Raw genomic sequence first — 17,604 nt, forward strand, 5'->3', positions numbered from 1 at the left:
TCCTCAATGAAGTTGACCGCCTTGGGTGAGCTGGAACGAGAGCGGCCTTGCAACAACTGCGGTGACCAGTGTCCGGGCTTCGCACTTCATAAATGGAGGTAAGGAGACAAACGTTTCACACACACACACACAGCGTCCCCAAGGAGTTGTGAAAACAATGAGAGGCAGAGTGCAAGCTCGCTGGAAAGCCTAACACCCTGTGTGTGTTTGTGTGCTTAAAATGTGATCTCTGGACGTATAATAAAACTTGGTGGTTGGTGTTGTTGATTCCTCCCTGTCATATCGGTGTGCTGTTCTGTTGGGTTTGTTCAAGACTTCTTTCCGGCTTGTGATCATCCTTTCCTGCAATCGTTCTCTGTGGCATTATCTGCCCCAGGTCTCACCACAAAGTTCCATAATTATTACTCCTGCTGCTTCAGTTTTGACGAACAACATTGAGTGACATTTCTCTGCGTGCTTCATTTGTGAGCAGGACCTGCCCTTCGTTTGTAGGTTTTGAGGTACTGACAGACGCATCTGATTTTAAGAAAAGCAACAACTCCGAAATCCACAGTTGGGCAATACTGACCAAAATGTCACTAAAGATTGTGCAGTCTTTTGAATTTTCCGGAAGTCGTCTTCAAGCTAGATGCTCTACAAAGCAGAGGTTGAGAATTGCGTTTGTTACCGAATAATTGGTAGGCTGTTGAAGCCTTGAGGTCTATATTTTGTCGCAGTCTGAAGATGGTTACCTGACTTAACCATTAACAAAAAAAACTTCCTTGATGTATTGTCTTTCTAGCGATAGTGTGGTGTAGTGGTTAGGGTGCTGAACTAGGACTTGGGAGACTAGGGTTCAAATCTCCACTCAGCCATGGAACTCACTGACCTTGGAGACCAGTCCCCATCTCTCAGCCTAACTGACCTCACAGGGTTGTTGTGAGGACAATATGGAGAGTGGGGAGAGCCATGGATGCTACCTTGGAGGAGAGGAGGGATAAACAAGCAAAATCAGCCAGTAAAAATAAAACAAGTGCTGAAGAGGGCAATGGAACTGTTACAGAAAGAATTCACACAGATGGAAGCTGTCTCTATGCATGCAGAAGTGTGGAGAAGCAGTGGCAGACCTTTGGGGTCTCAAATTACAGCGGCGCCACGTGCTACGCTAAAATTCACCCCCCTGCCTCTCTCCCTTCCATTCTGCATCATAGCTGTGGTGCCCCTAGTGACACCCGCAAGGCTCTGTGCCCAGTGTGACTGAACTGGTTGTTGTTGTCGTTTAGTTGTGTCCGACTCTTCGTGACCCCATGGACCAGAGCACGCCAGGCACTCCTGTCTTCCACTGCCTCCCGCAGTTTGGTCAAACTCATGTTAGTAGCTTCGAGAACACTGTCCAAGCATCTCGTCCTCTGTCGTCCCCTTCTCCTTGTGCCCTCCATCTTTCCCAACATCAGGGTCTTTTCCAGGGAGTCTTCTCTTCTCATGAGGTGGCCAAAGTATTGGAGCCTCAGCTTCACGATCTGTCCTTCCAGTGAGCATTCTGGGCTGATTTCCCTCGGTTTGATCTTCTTTCAGTCCATGAGACTCTCAAGAGTCTCCTCCAGCACCATAATTCAAAAGCATCAATTCACACTCCCCTAAATCTGCTTCTGGGAGGAGGGTACACTTGTTGATTTATACAGCTCAGTTATTGTGTACAGAGGCTGGTCACCTGCTGAATACAACGTGTGAACCCCTCTGTGGCCACTTGAGAGGAAAGTGAATTCCTAAAACTGCTGTGGCTACAGTTGTCAGGTGAGCTTTCTTTTCTCTTCGTCTGCTGGGAAAAGCAGTGGTCCTCTCGAAGCACCAGTGCAGTTCTGGACTCTGCTACAGACTTTCTGGATGCGCTGAGAGTGCTTCACTGTTGCGCTGTTCGAATGTGCTTGCTTTACTGTATTTTTAAATAACGTGGATGCTTATTTTAATGTTTCAATGAAATTGTTTGATTGGGCATTTTTATTTACATGCTTTTACATTGTTTTGCAATTGGTTTTGATACTTGTAAGCTTTGGCAATCAAGCACCATATAAATTCATGAAGGTCAATAAGAATACACCAGCCTTCCCCAAGCTGGTAACCCTGCCTGCCTGAGATGTGTTTGGACTAGAGACATTAATAGTCAGGACTGGTGAGAGCTGAAGTCCAACACCTGGAGAGAACCATGTTGGCTACTCCTGTCATATACCTTAAGGATTCTGACCATGCCTGCCTTTTCCTTAACTGTGACCCAGAACTGTAGGATGGGAACAACAGCTTTTGTTACAGGGAACCAGGCAGAGGGCCTTCTTGGTAGTGGCACCCGCCCTGTGGAACACCCTCCCACCAGATGTCAAAGAGAAAAACAACTACCAGACTTTTAGAAGACATCTGAAGGCAGCCCTGTTTAGGGAGGCTTTTTAATGTTTGACGCACTATTGCATTTTAATATTTTGTTGGAAGCCACCCAGAGTGTGGTGGACTATAAATAAATAAATAAATAAATAAATAAATAAATAAATAAATCCTACCCAGATGCATAGTGTGGGGGGCGGGAGAGGCCTAACAGGGCAATTGCTTGGGGTACAAAAAATTTTAGGGACTCATATAATTGTAGAATTGGAAGGGACCACAATTGCCATCTGGTCCAACCCCCTGTTAATGCTGGAATCTTTTGCCCAACGTGGGGCTTGAACCCACAACTTTTAGCTTTAGAGTCTCATGCTCTACTGACTTGAGCTATAGAGCCAGGAGCCATTGGCTGGTTTTAATTTAGTTTTATTGTATGATGTTGCATAGGAAAGTATATTATTGAAAACCGTAAGGCATCGTGCAATTATCTGCAAGTGGTCATACACTCTACATTTATAAAACCCGTTTTGAAAATCAGTACTGTACATAAACATTTAACATGATGAGTGGCACCTTTGTGTGGTGAGCCATCAGAACCAGAGCTTGGGACATCTTATCAGTGAAGTATTTTCACTGGGCCCCTTTGGACGGGAGGGCTTCTTGCGTGAACTTCTTCCTGGCTCTGCTTCGGTCCTTTAACTCTGACTCACCTCTGACAGCTGCTTGCAGCTCAGCCCTCGCATCTTTTTGCAAGATCTGCATGTTTCTGTGCAAGAACGCCTTGCAACCGCCTTACCGTAGGGTGAGAAACTCCTGCAACCCCATGGTACAGCCTGTCTCATTACATGATTCACCGTGGGTTGAGTGGGTGCATTTGCAGTTTGCTGTAACAGGACATTTTCTACTGCTGGCTGCAAGCCCTGCTTAGATGGAGGAGCCATTGCAGCCTTGACTATCCTGGCAGTGCTGTTGAGAAATCTTAGGGAGAGAAGCTACCATGGACCTACTGGGGGGGGGGGCGGGTTAGCCAAGAGACACAGCCTTTTCTGTGGTGGCTCCATCCTGACAGGATGCCCTTATGCAGGAGGGATTCCTGGCACCCTCCTTATATTTACTTATTATTATCATTGTTATTATTTATTGCATTTATATACCGCCCTATACCCGGAGGTCTCAGAGTGGTTCACAGAAAGGATCAGCATAAAACCCAATTATATATATATCTTCAAAAGCACGTCAAGTGCAAGTAGATAAAGATGTTTTTCCTGTTTCTCTTTTTATTTGGTAGACGATCTTGAGGACAGGTTTTTTTAAACTCATGTTATTTAAAAATAAAAATAAACAGTGCATGGTTCCAAGCTTTTCTTCCAATTCCCGCACTGATGGCACAGCTGCCCATGGGTAGCCAAGTTCATGCCCTCTAGATATATATATCCTTAGATTTATTCATGCCAACTCTTAATTGCTCTCATGGTCCTAGAGACCATGGTTGGACTACAGCACCTATCATCCCTGACCCCTGGGCATGATGGATGGAGCTGCTGGGCCTTATAGTCCAACATCATATGCAGGCCACCAGGCTGCACCCAAGAAGTCTATAGTCCTTTTCAGAAGTTCCCCTCACGGTGTCTAGGGCTAATATGTGATAAAGGGGAGCCACACTAGGGTGAAGGTGTTGTCCTGCCTCCCATACACTTACAAACAAACCACACTGCAGCCAACCAAATGCAACCAACGAAGCTCTGCAACCCTCTAATCTCTTGCAATGCCAAAAAATTTATACATACACACACACACACACACACACAAATAAAGGAACTACCCACCTGATGCTGACACAGAAACCTTGCTCAAACACTATGCAATAGCACGAAAGAACATGATCCACCGTCTCTCTCTCTCCTCTCTTACCAAATGTAAACGAACAGTGAAAAAGACTCTATGAATCAAAAGGAGACATGCTCTATGCACTTTTCCATGTTTATTTGTGTTTTGTTAACACAAGGGCTAATATTTGGAGAGGGGATGGGCAGTAGGGTGACCTCAGGCTGATACCTAATTCTCCTATGGTCCAGGGCTGAGGCTGTGCACATGGAAGGGCTTAAGAGACCTCACAGGGCCCCTTCTAGCTGTTGCACTTGTTCTCATCCACGGAGCTGACCAAAGGGACAAAAAGAGCCACAGAGAGGAGACCTTTTCCAATATGCAGTGTGGAGGTATCAGAGCTGCACGGATGTGAGAAGATCTATTTGCATCCCGTTTCGTAGCAGTGCTGCAGTTCTGTTGGGCTGTCTCTGCCTCTGCAGGTGAAGACAAGCTGGTGTGGTGCAGTGGTTCAAAGTGTTGGACCAGCACCTGGCAGACCAGGGTTCAAATCCCCACTCAACCACGAACCCCAGGAGATCAAGGTTCAAACCACCCCCTCACCAGGTGACCTTGGGGGCCAGCCACTGTCTCTCTCAGCCTAACCTTGTGGGGGGCTAAATGAGGAGAAGACCTTCCAAGACGCCCTTTCTTTAACTATATTAATGAACCAACCCAAGACCTTGTTATACCAAGCGCCATCACCCAACTGAGCTTCATCTCTTCCATCCAAGATGACATATGTGCCTAACCTGTGTGAACATGTGCTGGTTCATTTTTGAAAGCCACCTAAACCCGCAGTATTAAATTGGAGGGTTTTAAGCAGAGGTCGGATGGTCATCTGTCATGGATGCTTTAGCTAAAATTCTTGCAATGCAACTCTACAATTCTGTGAATTTTGTATGTTAATTATGCATTGTCTGAAGTCCCTGGATCAACAGCCAACTAGTTTCACTGTGAACCCTTGAGATACGATTCCTTCACCCCCTTGCTTCCCCCCACCCCCACCTCGGGAACCAGCCAAAATATGCCATTGCCACTAACCATGACCCTCTCCTAAGGTGGAAGAGGCAGAACATCATCTCACTGGGCTCCAGAGGCCTTTGGGACACCCCAAAGCCCAGCATCTCTGCAGGGGACACCCCCTTCTCCCCAGTAAAGAGGATGGGGACCTGCTTTTGTGGTCATGCTGGCTCGCTAGAGGAGATAGGGACACTCTTTGCGGATTCCCTGTTTATTTACTTCTGTCATGGGCACCTGACTGGCCACTGTGAGAACAGAAGGCTGGACTAGATGAGCCATTTGCCTGACCCAGCAGGGCTCCTTGTATGTTCTTAGGATGACTTACTCATGGCCTGGAGGCCTGATTGAATCCCCCCAGCAAATTTTTCTAATCAACTAAGGAGGGGAGGCAGACTGTGGGTGGGTGGCCACTCCCAGCATGTGGACTTTAGCGGGTTGGCCAAGGTTGAATGCTGCCTTTGGGCGAAAGAAGGCAGCCTTAGTCAGAATCAAGTTCTTTACTTATTTATTTATTGAGCAATTACACTCTCGTTTACCCTTAGAAATATATGTGCCGAAGGAAATCTGATGTTGGGATTATGCGCCCCCATTGGTGACTAGTTATTCCAGTGTAAATGGCTTTATACTTTCTGTGCATCTAATCTATAATTTGCCATCTTGCTCACTTACCTTGCCTGAAAAGATTTTTTTTTTGGGGGGGGGGGGAGTTCTTCACAGCCTGTTCTGGTGTTCAGAACAGCCCCGAATAATTTGGCTTTTGTGGTTTTGTACACAGAGGAAAAAGCTACAAGCCTGTTTCAGCCACATTAAAATGCTTGATAAAGCTAAAAGAAAACAATAGGTTTCAAGGGAATGTACAGCTTAAGGAAACAAGGCTAGATCAATTAACCACTGGGGTTCTTAAGCTTCTTTCTCGTAATCTTTTAACTGTACAGTTTTTGCTGTTAAATGCAAATTGGACTTGGGGCTTCAAAGATGGGAATTTACAAGATACCTCGGGGAGGCTAGAGTTCTAAGCCTGTGATACATTCAGAAAGCAAATTGTCCCAATTGCTGATGCAAGCGTTGTGCATTTATTATCATTATGTGGAACCTTATGCTTCCTAATTAGCCATGATTTCTTTTTCGCCATGATCTGTGCTGCCGTTTTATTAACCCGGGCAAAAATTGCTGTGGCTAGAAGATCAAAGGGGATGTTTAAAAGTCCTTCGTGAAAGGAGGAGAATGTCTTGACTGACGATTGAAAAATATTCCTAGATCTATCTTTCTCTCTTCCTTCTCTGTAGGATGCATCACTTAAAAGAAAAAAAAAGAAAAATGGAATTCCAAATGTTCTCTTCGGAGACACACATTTCATTTTATGTGATTTCATTCCTCTCCCTTTAAGAGCTAATTTGCACCGTACTTCTAGTTCGTTATTTTAATTTACAGGATGTGGCCTGTTTTACAATCTGTCCTTTCCTTAAATTGCTTTCAGAAACATTCTCCTGAAAGTACAGTTTCAATTAGAGCAATTAGCCATACAAGGGGGGGGGGGGAGAGAAGAGACCATGTTATAGTCCAGCCAATTGGCAGCAACAGGAAGTTGCCCTGGGGGCCTATCAGCACCCCCTCATCAATGATGGCTCCTCCTTTCCCCCCGCCCCTGCCATCATTGCCCCTTCCTCCTCTGTGTCTGTGCTGGCAACCACCTCTTCTCCCTCCGTGCTGTTTGCTAGGAGATCCCACTGGCCTGCCGACCTTCCAAAAGCTGGTTTTTAATAGAGTAGAGAGGAGGGAAGATGGGAGAGGAGCTGGAGCCACCCATCTCCTGTCATAATACTGATGTTGACAGAAAGAGGGGGCCAGAAAGATGTAAGGCCCTCTAATTATACAGCAGAGCCGAAGAATGAAACATAATACAATCTTAAATGGGATTAAATACAAAATACAGTCGTACCTTGGAAGTACAGTGGTACCTCGGGTTAAGTACTTAATTCGTTCCAGAGGTCCGTTCTTAACCTGAAACTGTTCTTAACCTGAAGACCACTTTAGCTAATGGGGCCTCCTGCTGCTGCCGCACCGCCAGAGCACGATTTCTGTTCTCATCCTGAAGCAAAGTTCTTAACCCGAGGTACTATTTCTGGGTTAGCGGAGTCTGTAACCTGAAGCGTATGTGACCTGAGGTACCACTGTATATATATTGGGAAAGCCCTGTCGGACGTTCGGTTTGCAAAAATAGTTCGCAAACTGGAACAGTCACTGGGTTTGCGGTGTTCGGGACCCAAAACGTTCAAAAACTAAGCTGTTCGAAAACCAAGGTACAACTGTATGTATATTGGGAAAGCGTCCATAAAACACTTGGCCTTAAGCATTGTGGGGTAGAGGGTACCCTTCAGTGATATTTTGCTGAGCATAAATGGTATTCTTAAATGGGCACTTACTGCTGACTTTGGAGCACAATGGGAAATGACTTCTTATTAAGGTTACCAGATGTCCCCGTTGCCTGGGGACAGTCCCCAGATTTACAAATCCGTCCCCATACAAAATCCATTGAAGTTGAAAAGTGTCCCCAGATTCATTGAAAAAAACCTGGTAACCTTATCTTGGGTATGTAAGTCCAGACCAAACCATTTCTTTAGCAGTCCCACTCAGAGACATACTCAGGCTCCCATGTACCCTTGAAGAGTTTGGATTTGATATCCCGCTTTATCACTACCTGAAGGAGTCTCAAAGCGTCTAACATTCTCCTTTCCCTTCATTCCCCACAACAAACACTTGGTGAGGTGAGTGGGGCTGAGAGACTTCAGAGAAGTGTGACTAGCCCAAGGTCACCCAGCAGCTGCATGTGGAGGAGAGGAGACGCCAACCCGGTTCCCCAGATTACGAGTCCGCTGCTCTTAACCACTACACCACACTGGCTCCCTTGGCAAGGAGATGTATTGGTGCCCCAGACTGTCAGAGGAACCAAACGAGTGGAGAGGGGGGATTTTGGCGTCCCCTTGGGTGACTTCACTGACCCCTAGGTACACCTCTTGACCCCCTTTGGAATATGGGGGTTCAGATATTTCCATCAGGGAGCCCAAACGCTGTGCTAAAAATGGCCCATTTCGCAAAACTGTCTTGTTTTGACTCGTAGAAGCTCTCTGGGGGTCTTGGGCTGAGTTCTTTCTGAGCTTTGAGACAGTTTTACGGGAGATGCCAGTTATTGAGTTCCTACTACAGTGGTACCTTGGTTGTTGAACTTAATCTGTTCCAGGAATCCGTTCGACTCCTGGAACGGTTTGAAAGCCACATCCCTGGCTGCAGGAGCTTCTTGCACTCAACCGGAAGCCGTGGAAGCCCCACCGGATGTTTGGCTTCCAAAAAACGTTCGCAAACCAGAACATTCACTCCCGGGTTTGTGACGTTCGGGAGCCAAAACGTCCGAGTACCAAGGCAACCAAGGTATGACTGTACCTCAGTGCAGATGCTCCACTTCTGAGCAATAGGCCCTTCCAATAGCTCTGAACTGCGACACTCACAATGTTTTTACAAACCTCCAGGCTAACGTTATGCCCCCTTTTTCTGATGTTCAGGCTATGTGTGGCGTTGCTTATGTAGCTGGAATGGCACCAAGCTGGCCCAAGAGCGAAGAACAGAAGTAGGCTGGCGGAACTGCAAAGTTTGCAGAAATACACACACACACATATATAAATAAATATGGGGAGTGGGACTTAAATGGAGGGGGGAGCCTCAGAACGCATATAATGAGGACTGAGCATGCTCAGTAGCCATGGAACGCTGGGGCAACAAAAATGGGCTTGGAGAGAGGATTGAGCACAGCAGCTGGAATCGTAAACTTGTAATGCTTCTCGCTGCAACATTCTGTTTCAGTTCCTTCTTGTTTGGATTAGCTAGTGGTCATTGTGGGTGCTGCTGAAGCTCCTGTTAGATTTGTTGCTGTTGGGCATCCTGAATTCATAATTTGAAAAGAAAAGAAAGATCACTTGGAATTGCCCCTAATTTCTCTGAGCTTGTTTTGAATCTCTGGAGATGTTCCTTTAGTGTGTGTGTATTTGTATATGTCAGAATATCTGAATACCTGTCCGCGCCATAGCAGTTGACTTGCAATGCTTAGATTTCATAGCTAACCAAAGCGCGTTCTTATTTTAAATACCTGAGAATTTTCCACACAGAAGATCATCTGCAAACCAGCTGAGATCCGAACGGTGTTGAAATATTCATCTGCGTATGTTGTGGAAAGTCCTAGGGATGTCCTTGTATCCCCCCCCCCTTTTAAACAGATGAGGAGAAGTAGCTGTGGTGGCACTTGGAGAAGGTGGCATTGTGCGTGCAAGTGAAATCCTGCTAACTCCTAGGGAGTCAGGTTGCTGTTTCCTAATCAGATCTGCTTTGCCTTAATCTGCCTTCCATTCAGCTTGTTAACAAGCTTTGGGCCTTGAATAAAGCTGTCATTGGAGCTGGGTGGCTGAATGGCTATTAGGAGTGCCTTTTGCATAATGCTCTTCTCTCTCCACAAAAAAAAAAGGCCCAGGGAAAAAAGCGGTGGTCTGCTGAGAGAATAGGACAGGGAATTTACAGCCTGTCCCTAATGCAATTAGGATGAATATCTAAACCTTTAAGGGCAACAAATGGTTACTAGCTAGAGATGAATGAGGCAAGCTGCATTTGCCATCCTGAGGTCTTTTGAGGATGATAATAAATGGCCTATTCAGATGGACATGATTTGAAGTTAAATGCGCCACTGCCTTTTGTTGCGGGCCGTAAAATATTCTGGTTGGGGCCTGGTATTTTCTGATCAATGTGTGTGCAGGCACCTCATGGATCTTTATTGCATTCTTGTGTGGGAGGAGGGTGCTGCTGCTAAAACTCTCCCGGCTAGAAATGTTGTTGCCATAGTTATGTTTCCTTTTTTGCAGTAGCTTAAAATATCAGGGTGAGAGTGCGGAAGACTCTTGACTGGCACGTGTAACAATCACATTAGAGCTCCGGTTTCCTGAGTCCTTGCACACTTGGCGGAGGGAGCGCTGGGATCTGCCTCTCACTGCCATTCCATCATCTTGGACTGTCAAGAATTCACCATGCCAGGTGCCTCCTATTGTGTCATGCAACTTTCCCCTTGTCTTCTCAGTTCCAATCCAACACGCTTAGTAGGTTACAGTGCGTGGCATCCAATTTAGGCTGCAATCTGAACTCTATTTACATAGAAGTAACCTCCATTGAATTAAATGAGACTTGCTTTTGAATAGACATGGTTAGGATTGCAGCCATAGTTACTAAATTGTTGTTGTTGTTATATTCAGTGTTTTTTTCTTGGGGGACGCATAAGTACGCATACTCCTAAACATTTTGTGAATCTAAGTTTCGCCTCATTGAGAGGCAGTATTTCAATATGAGTAGAAAAATGAGAGTACCCCTAAACATTTTTTTTAGGAAAAAAACCACTGATTATATTTATACCCTGCCCATCTGGCTGGGTTTCCCCTGCCACTCCAGGTGGCTTCCAGCAGAATATGAAAACATAAAATGTCAAATGTTACAATCAGAATATCAATGGATTTAAGTTACCTAAATCAAAAATTGGATATTGCTGTGTAGCACTTAAGAAAGCTAACTTTCTTTTGACCAGGGGTCAGCAAACTTTTCAGGGGGGCGGTCCACTGCCCCTCAGACCTTGTGGGGGGGGCAGACGGACTATATTTTGAAGGGGGAAAAATGAACCAATTCCTATGCCCCACAGATAACCCAGAGATGCATTTTAAATAAAAGCACACATTCTATTCATGTAAAAACACGCTGATTCCCAGACCATCTGTGGGCCGGATTTAGAAGACAGAAATGGTGGAGGTTGTAGTGTAGCAACATCTGGTGGGTCCAAAGTTCCCCAGCCCTGCCATAGGCATTTGGTTGGCCATTGTGTGTAGGGAAAGGGTGCTGGGATTAGATTGGTCTGATCCAGCAAAGCTCTTCTTAGCACTTTCAAACCTTATCATCCAGGAATGCAAAGACACCATTTTGAATTCATGCAGAAATCCTCATTTTAATTAGCCGACTTATTCAGTCTTCCCGAGCGCTGCACGAACAGACCGTTCAGTTATCATTCTGCCCATTGTGATCTACCGGTGTGGCCATTTCTGGCACACTATTCTGCAACCTGTCTGGCAGTGGCATGGCTCGTATCTGCGTGAGAGCATTGTTTGTGGTGGTTATTACTCTTTCTGCCACCGTGGCTCCAGGAGGCCGCTCGCTGCATTGCTCTCACCAAGATTTATGCGTGGTCCAGGCCCTACAAAGGAGCTGGGGTCTTAGATGCTCCCTTTCTTAGACATTCAATTAATAACTGAAGCATTTAAGTGCTAATTCTTCTTTGCAGAATTTCAGCAATATTCCGACTCCCAGCTAACTGGGTTTATTTTCGGTCTTTGCTTTGACTACTGGCACAGATTTTCAAAGGGCAAAAAGAGAGAGGGGGTGTTAAAAGTGTCTGTTCAAAGTAGCAATGGAATGAATAACAGTGAATGATGAAGCAATTGTTTCTGGTGGAAGAAAACACACACACACACACCCCAAATTGCCTGAATTATTGCTCCCATATGCGTCAAGTATTTTTGTAATTTTTCACACCCACATTTGCACTTCGTTCCTCTCATGAGTAACATGCTTTGGAACAGTCTGCTCAGCTTTGCTGGATTTGATTTATAAAGCAGTTTTTAATCTTAAGAGGAGGCCCTTGGATGTTGGCTAATGCAATGCACTTCTGTTTCGAGCACTTAACCTCTGCTGCTGAAATAGGGGGAAGCATATTGAGGCTATGATCCAAATGGATAGTTGCAACTCAGTCAGGGCCGGCCCAAGATATTTTGACACCTGAGGCAAACCATGAATTGGCACCCTGCTCCCTGCCAGGGAAGAAGGGGTGAGTGAGGATCCAAAAGTGTGTGGGAGGGTTAAGAGCTATATCACGATATGCTGTCCCTGTGGATTTTGCTGCCTGAGGCAGTCACCTCACCTTTCCTCATGGGTGGGCCGGCCTGAGCTCAGTGCAGTTTGTTGTGAACTTGGATGTTGGGATGTGGTATCTAATATTAGGGCAGAACTATACCTGATCTCCTGCCAACCTAGCAGTTCGAAAACACGTCATGTGCAAGTAGATAAATAGGGACCACTCCAGTGGGAAGGTAAACTGTGTTTTCGTGCGCTGCTCTGGTTCGCCAGAAGTGGCTTAGTCATGCTGGCCACATGACCCGGAAGCTGTCTGTGGACAAACGCCTGCTCCCTCAGCCTATAGAGCAAGATGAGCACGCAACCCCAGAGTCGGTCATGACTGGACCTAATGGTCAGGGGTCCCTTTACCTTTACCTTATACCTGATATTCGGTGAAATGCAGCTTTCCCTGGTACATTCGTAAAGTAACAATAAAAATCAGTCACAGGAACTTCAGTCTATAGTTCCTTGCTTCACTTTCCTAAGCAATTTTTTTTGTTAAATGAGAAAGCTTTGCTGAAATATTATTATTATCTAGTCACTTTACACAAGGGTTGAAAAGCAGCTTACAAATAATGCTAAAATTCACAGTGCAAAATCATTCAAAGCAAAGTGCAGTATGATACAATACTCAAGCATTAAATACTACTGCATTCCCTAACATGGGTCTCACCACCACAGATAACCAAAGCAGAAGGAGGGGGCGGGGATATCCCTCCAACTGCTGGAAAGAAAAACACTCAAATAAATGCCTGAGAGAGAAGAAATGTCTTTGCCCATCAATGCAAAACCAAAGGAAACTGATCCCTGGAATAAAACCATGTTGAATACTGCCTCTGTTAGAAGGGAGGTTCGCCTTCTGTTGCTGTCCAGCAGAGGTCTTCTTCAAAAGTGTGACCAATATCTCTTTGAAATGGACTCTGCAAGGAGGTGGCAAAGCCTGATTTGCACTCCATTGAGTTACATCCCCTCCCTAGAGTTTCCCAATACTGGGCAATTCTTAAAGGCACAGAGATTGGTTATGCAGGAGACCGGTCTTGGTTGCTTGGTTTCTATAGCCTTTTTTTTAAAAAAAAAAAGTGGTGGGCAACTTTCTTTTTTATGTATAGCATTTTTTTCCAGCAAGGGCTCAGAGACTGGTTTATTTTATTTTATTATTTATTAAAGTGGTGTGTGTGTGTGTGTGTGTGTGTGCGTGTGAGGGAGAGAGAAAGAGACAAAGGAGCAGGTGTAGTGTACACGTTGTGCTTGGCAAATACAAGGCGACTCTGTCTAAAATATTTGACTTCTTACAAGTTACTCTGGATTACATTTCAAGGGTTTAAAGGGGCTTTGAAAAGCTGCCTGATTGAATTACTTTTCAGATCAATTGTGCAAATCCACAGCTGGTGTAACGGGCGCTGGAGCCGAGAATATGACGTTGACAGCCGCCAGTAAACATTTGGTGCCTTGGGCTTCACCTGGTACTTAAATTAGGGAATAGGATTCTTTGTCCATATTGGATGTCAAAGGGGTGTTCCGCCGTTTACACATGCTCTATATCTTGGGATGTGGTTTAACAAAATAATAAACGTCGTTTTGGGGGAACGGCAGCTTACACTGTGTGTATTAACATGTTGATTGGCATGGAATGACCGCCCCAAATCTGATCATTTCTGATGTCATCTATCCCTTCCCTGCTAGACTAAACAAAATGTCGTCCCCCCACATTTCATACTTGAGGAAATGGGCCAGTTTCTTACTGTCTATGATCAAACTGATAACAGTGACAAGTTGTCTGAACTCCATGCACCCTGTTTTATAATGTAAATGAACATTTGCCATTCCTCCTCTGGCCTTGGCAACAGAGATGCCCCATCATTTATTTTAAGGAGATCTGTCAGGAATATGGGTTTGCTGGAGGACAGTGGGGTCTGCTGTTGCATCTCTGGTTTAGACGCTTCCTTATTGACGCCCACCACTGCTTTTCCACTAAGAGGGGAGATGCAGTGATGGTTCTGCAACCCATCAAGAGAAAAGTGGGAGAGGGACAAGGAATTTGTGGGAGAGAAGAAGCCATTGTTTCTTTAGGAAAAAGAACCAGGCTGACTAGAAGTAGGAGAACGTAGGCTGACCTGAGAGCCAGGCCTTCAGACCAGGAATGAACAAGCTAGGCATAAACACTGACATCCAGAGGCAGAAAACCCTTAGAGCAGTGGTTCTCAAACTTGGGTCCCCAGATGTTTTTGGCCTACAACTCCCATGATCCCTAGCTCACAGGACCAGTGGTCAGGGATGATGGGAGTTGTAGGTCAAAAACATTTGGGGACCCAAGGTTGAGAAAGTCTGCCTTAGAGGCTCAGTTAGCCGACGGAGAGGGGTTTCCAAGAACAAAGATGTGGATAAGGTACTCAAGAGTTTCTGTGAGAGCTACATTTTCCTACTATGAGTGCTGAATGTACCGTATTTTTCGCTCTATAAGACGCACCAGACCACAAGACGCACCTAGTTTTTGGAGGAGGAAAACAAGAAAAAAAATATTCTGAATCCCAGAAGCCAGAACAGCAAGAGGGATCGCTGCACAGTGAAAGCAGCAATCCCTCTTGCTGTTCTGGCTTCTGGGATAGCTGTGCAGCCTGCATTCGCTCCATAAGACGCACACACATTTCCCCTTAATTTTTAGGAGGGAAAAAGTGAGTCTTATAGAGCAAAAAATATGGTAAGTATGTGTGGAATACAAGAAGAGAAGAAGAAGAAGAAGAAGAAGAAGAAGAAGAAGAAGAAGAGTTTGGATTTGATATCCCGCTTTATCACTACCCGAAAGAGTCTCAAAGCGGCTAACATTCTCCTTTCCCTTCCTCCTCCACAACAAACAGTCTGTGAGGTGAGTGGGACTGAGAGACCTCAGAGAAGTGTGACTGGCCCAAGGTCACCCAGCAGCTACATGTGGAGGAGCGGAGACGCGAACCCGATTCACCAGATTACGAGTCCACCGCTCTTAACCACCACACCACACTGGCTCTGGGTGCAGATTTCTAACCTTGATGGAAACAAATGTAGGTGTTTGAGAGGAAGAGTTGTAGCTTAGCAGCAAAGCATGTCTTTTGCACCCAAAATGCCCCATGTTCAATCCCTGTCAAGCAGGGCTGGCAAAGACTCCTGCCCAAGAACCTCGACAGCCACTGCCTGCCAGTGTCAACAACTGAGTTAGATGGACCAAAGATTTGACTGGATGCAAGAAGGCCTCCTATGTTCCCAAGTACCTATAATGTGTTTTCCCTCCAGTGCATCGGGCATCGAGTGTCCTTCAGCAGGCTTTTAGGTAAGCCAAATCAGGATGTGCCATGATTGTTTTAAAGGGGAAGCCACCTGCGTTTCTGGGTGCTCACACACTCTTACGCATAACTGGCAAGAGCCCCTGCTATTGATTAATGCAAGGAGAAGACAGCAATGGCACCTTCCTTGCCTTGTATCCCAGAGCTTCCACTATGCATAATTTCCAAGGCGTTCGGAGTTCGGAGGAAAGGAAGGCGCTAGGCTAGGGGCATAAAATGACAGCAAGGCTGTCACACATAAACACATCTGAAAGGAGTTCATAAATACAGTGGTACCTCGGGTTACAGACACTTCAGGTTACAGATGCTTCAGGTTACAGACTCCGCTAACCCAGAAATAGTACCTCGGGTTAAGAACTTTACCTCAGAAATCACTCAGCGGAGGCGTGGCGGCGGCAGCGGGAGGCACCATTAGCTAAAGTGGTACCTCAGGTTAAGAACGGTTTCAGGTTAAGAATTACCTCCAGAACGAATTAAGTACTTAACCCGAGGTACCACTGTATTTCCATTAAAATTCTGTCTCAAAGATGCTTGCCATTCCCTTTGTCACTGATGGAGAACAATTGGCAATTGGCTTTAAAAGGGATACAGTGGTGCCTCGCAAGACGAAATTAATTGGTTCCGCAAGTTTTTTCTTCTTGCGAGTTTTTCGTCTTGCGAAGCATGGTTTCCCATAGGAATGCATTGAAAATCAATTAATGCGTTCCTAGGGAAACCGCTTGCCAGGCTGGCGGTGCGGAGAAGGGCTTTTCTCCCCACCGCAAGCCTTCAGGACAGGTACGGGAACAGAGGGGAAGGCGCGCAGTGCTTTCCCTCTGTTCCCGGGGCTTGCGTGGGAGGAGGGTTTTTCCTCCGCACCGCCAACATTCAGAACAGCATTCTGAATGTTGGCGGTGGGAAGGAAAACCCTCCTCCCACCCCAAGTCTTCAGGAAAGCCATCCGAAGCTGGGCGGCGGGAGGAGGCGTTCCCCCCCCGCCCGGCATCGGAGCTTCGTTCCGATGCCGGGCGGGGGGGGGGGGAGGAGGCGGTCCCCTCCCGCCCGGCATCGGAGCTTCGTTCCGATGCCGGGCGGGGGGGGGGGGAGGAGGTCCGAGGACAGTGGGGAAGACGCGCTGCGCTTCCCCGCTGTCCCGGAGATTTCCCTATGGGCTTTCGTCTTGCGAAGGAAGCCCATAGGGAAATTCGTTTTGCGAAGCGCCTCCAAAACGGAAAACCCTTTCGTCTAGCAGGTTTTCCGTCTTGCGAGGCGTTCATCTTGCGGGGTACCACTGTACATTAATTAGTTTGATTCAATAAAATTTGCTAAAAGCAAAATGAGGAAAGTAGCATGCATATTTTCACCCCAGATATTTTGTGTGTGTGTGTGCATATACCAATACTATATATTCATATTCACTGCCTATTACAATGGGGTCTTGAATCCTTCCTGAATATTCAGCATTGTTTAGATCTTGGTAAACCGCCCAGGGCTTCCTGAATTAGCAGAACATAAAATCCAGCAACTCTAATCCAAGGAGGATCCACAGACTAGAGAAAGGAACAATGAGCACTGCCAATGACGATAGAGCCATATTGTTATTCACAGTCTCTGAACATCCTTTTTAAATACCAGCAAGGAAACCTATTAGGAGTAGCAGGAACAGGAAGATCAAGTGACTTCCTGTTCCATCCTGCCCTCAGCATATGGGAGCCAGGTTATCCGAAGGCGTCTGTAATTTGCTGCGGAAGGACATGAAATGGCATTTGAGGCTGACAAGGATCTGCTGCTGTCTCCAAATGCCGGGCTCTGTCACTCGCTGTTCAGCTTCTGAGCTAAGGTGACATTTTCACTCTGCACAGGGAAAGTACATATACATATGTGCTTGTTCTCGAGATGAATCTCTTCCCATTGACCCAATTATCTGTGCCTATAATAATAGTCTTCACAAGACTAAACTCTATGCGGCCTGCAGATCTGATGATGGTTTCCTGGAGGCATAAATGGAGGAAGGGATAGCAATATAGGAAAGTGGTTGGAACTGCTGGCCTGTGGCCCTGATTAGTCCCTCCAGGCCACCGTAGGGTGAACCACACACACCTTTCCTTCA

At 46.0% G+C, this 17,604-nt stretch overlaps 1 protein-coding gene and 1 long non-coding RNA gene across 2 annotated transcripts in view; one reads left to right on the plus strand and one right to left on the minus strand.

The window, feature by feature from the left end:
• Positions 1–17,604, minus strand: part of LOC310702127 — a 164,149-nt gene that overhangs the window by 59,195 nt on the left and 87,350 nt on the right. The window lies entirely within an intron of this gene.
• Positions 1–17,604, plus strand: part of PRICKLE2 (prickle planar cell polarity protein 2) — a 259,498-nt gene that overhangs the window by 1,352 nt on the left and 240,542 nt on the right. The window contains exon 2 of the mRNA XM_083491472.1: positions 13–98. Within this exon, the coding sequence (XP_083347598.1) occupies positions 13–98 (86 nt within the window). The remainder of the gene's footprint in view (positions 1–12; positions 99–17,604) is intronic.

Source organism: Podarcis liolepis (assembly GCF_965112155.1).
Source record: "Podarcis liolepis genome assembly, chromosome: 2".
Classification (NCBI taxonomy): Eukaryota; Metazoa; Chordata; class Lepidosauria; order Squamata; family Lacertidae; genus Podarcis; species Podarcis liolepis.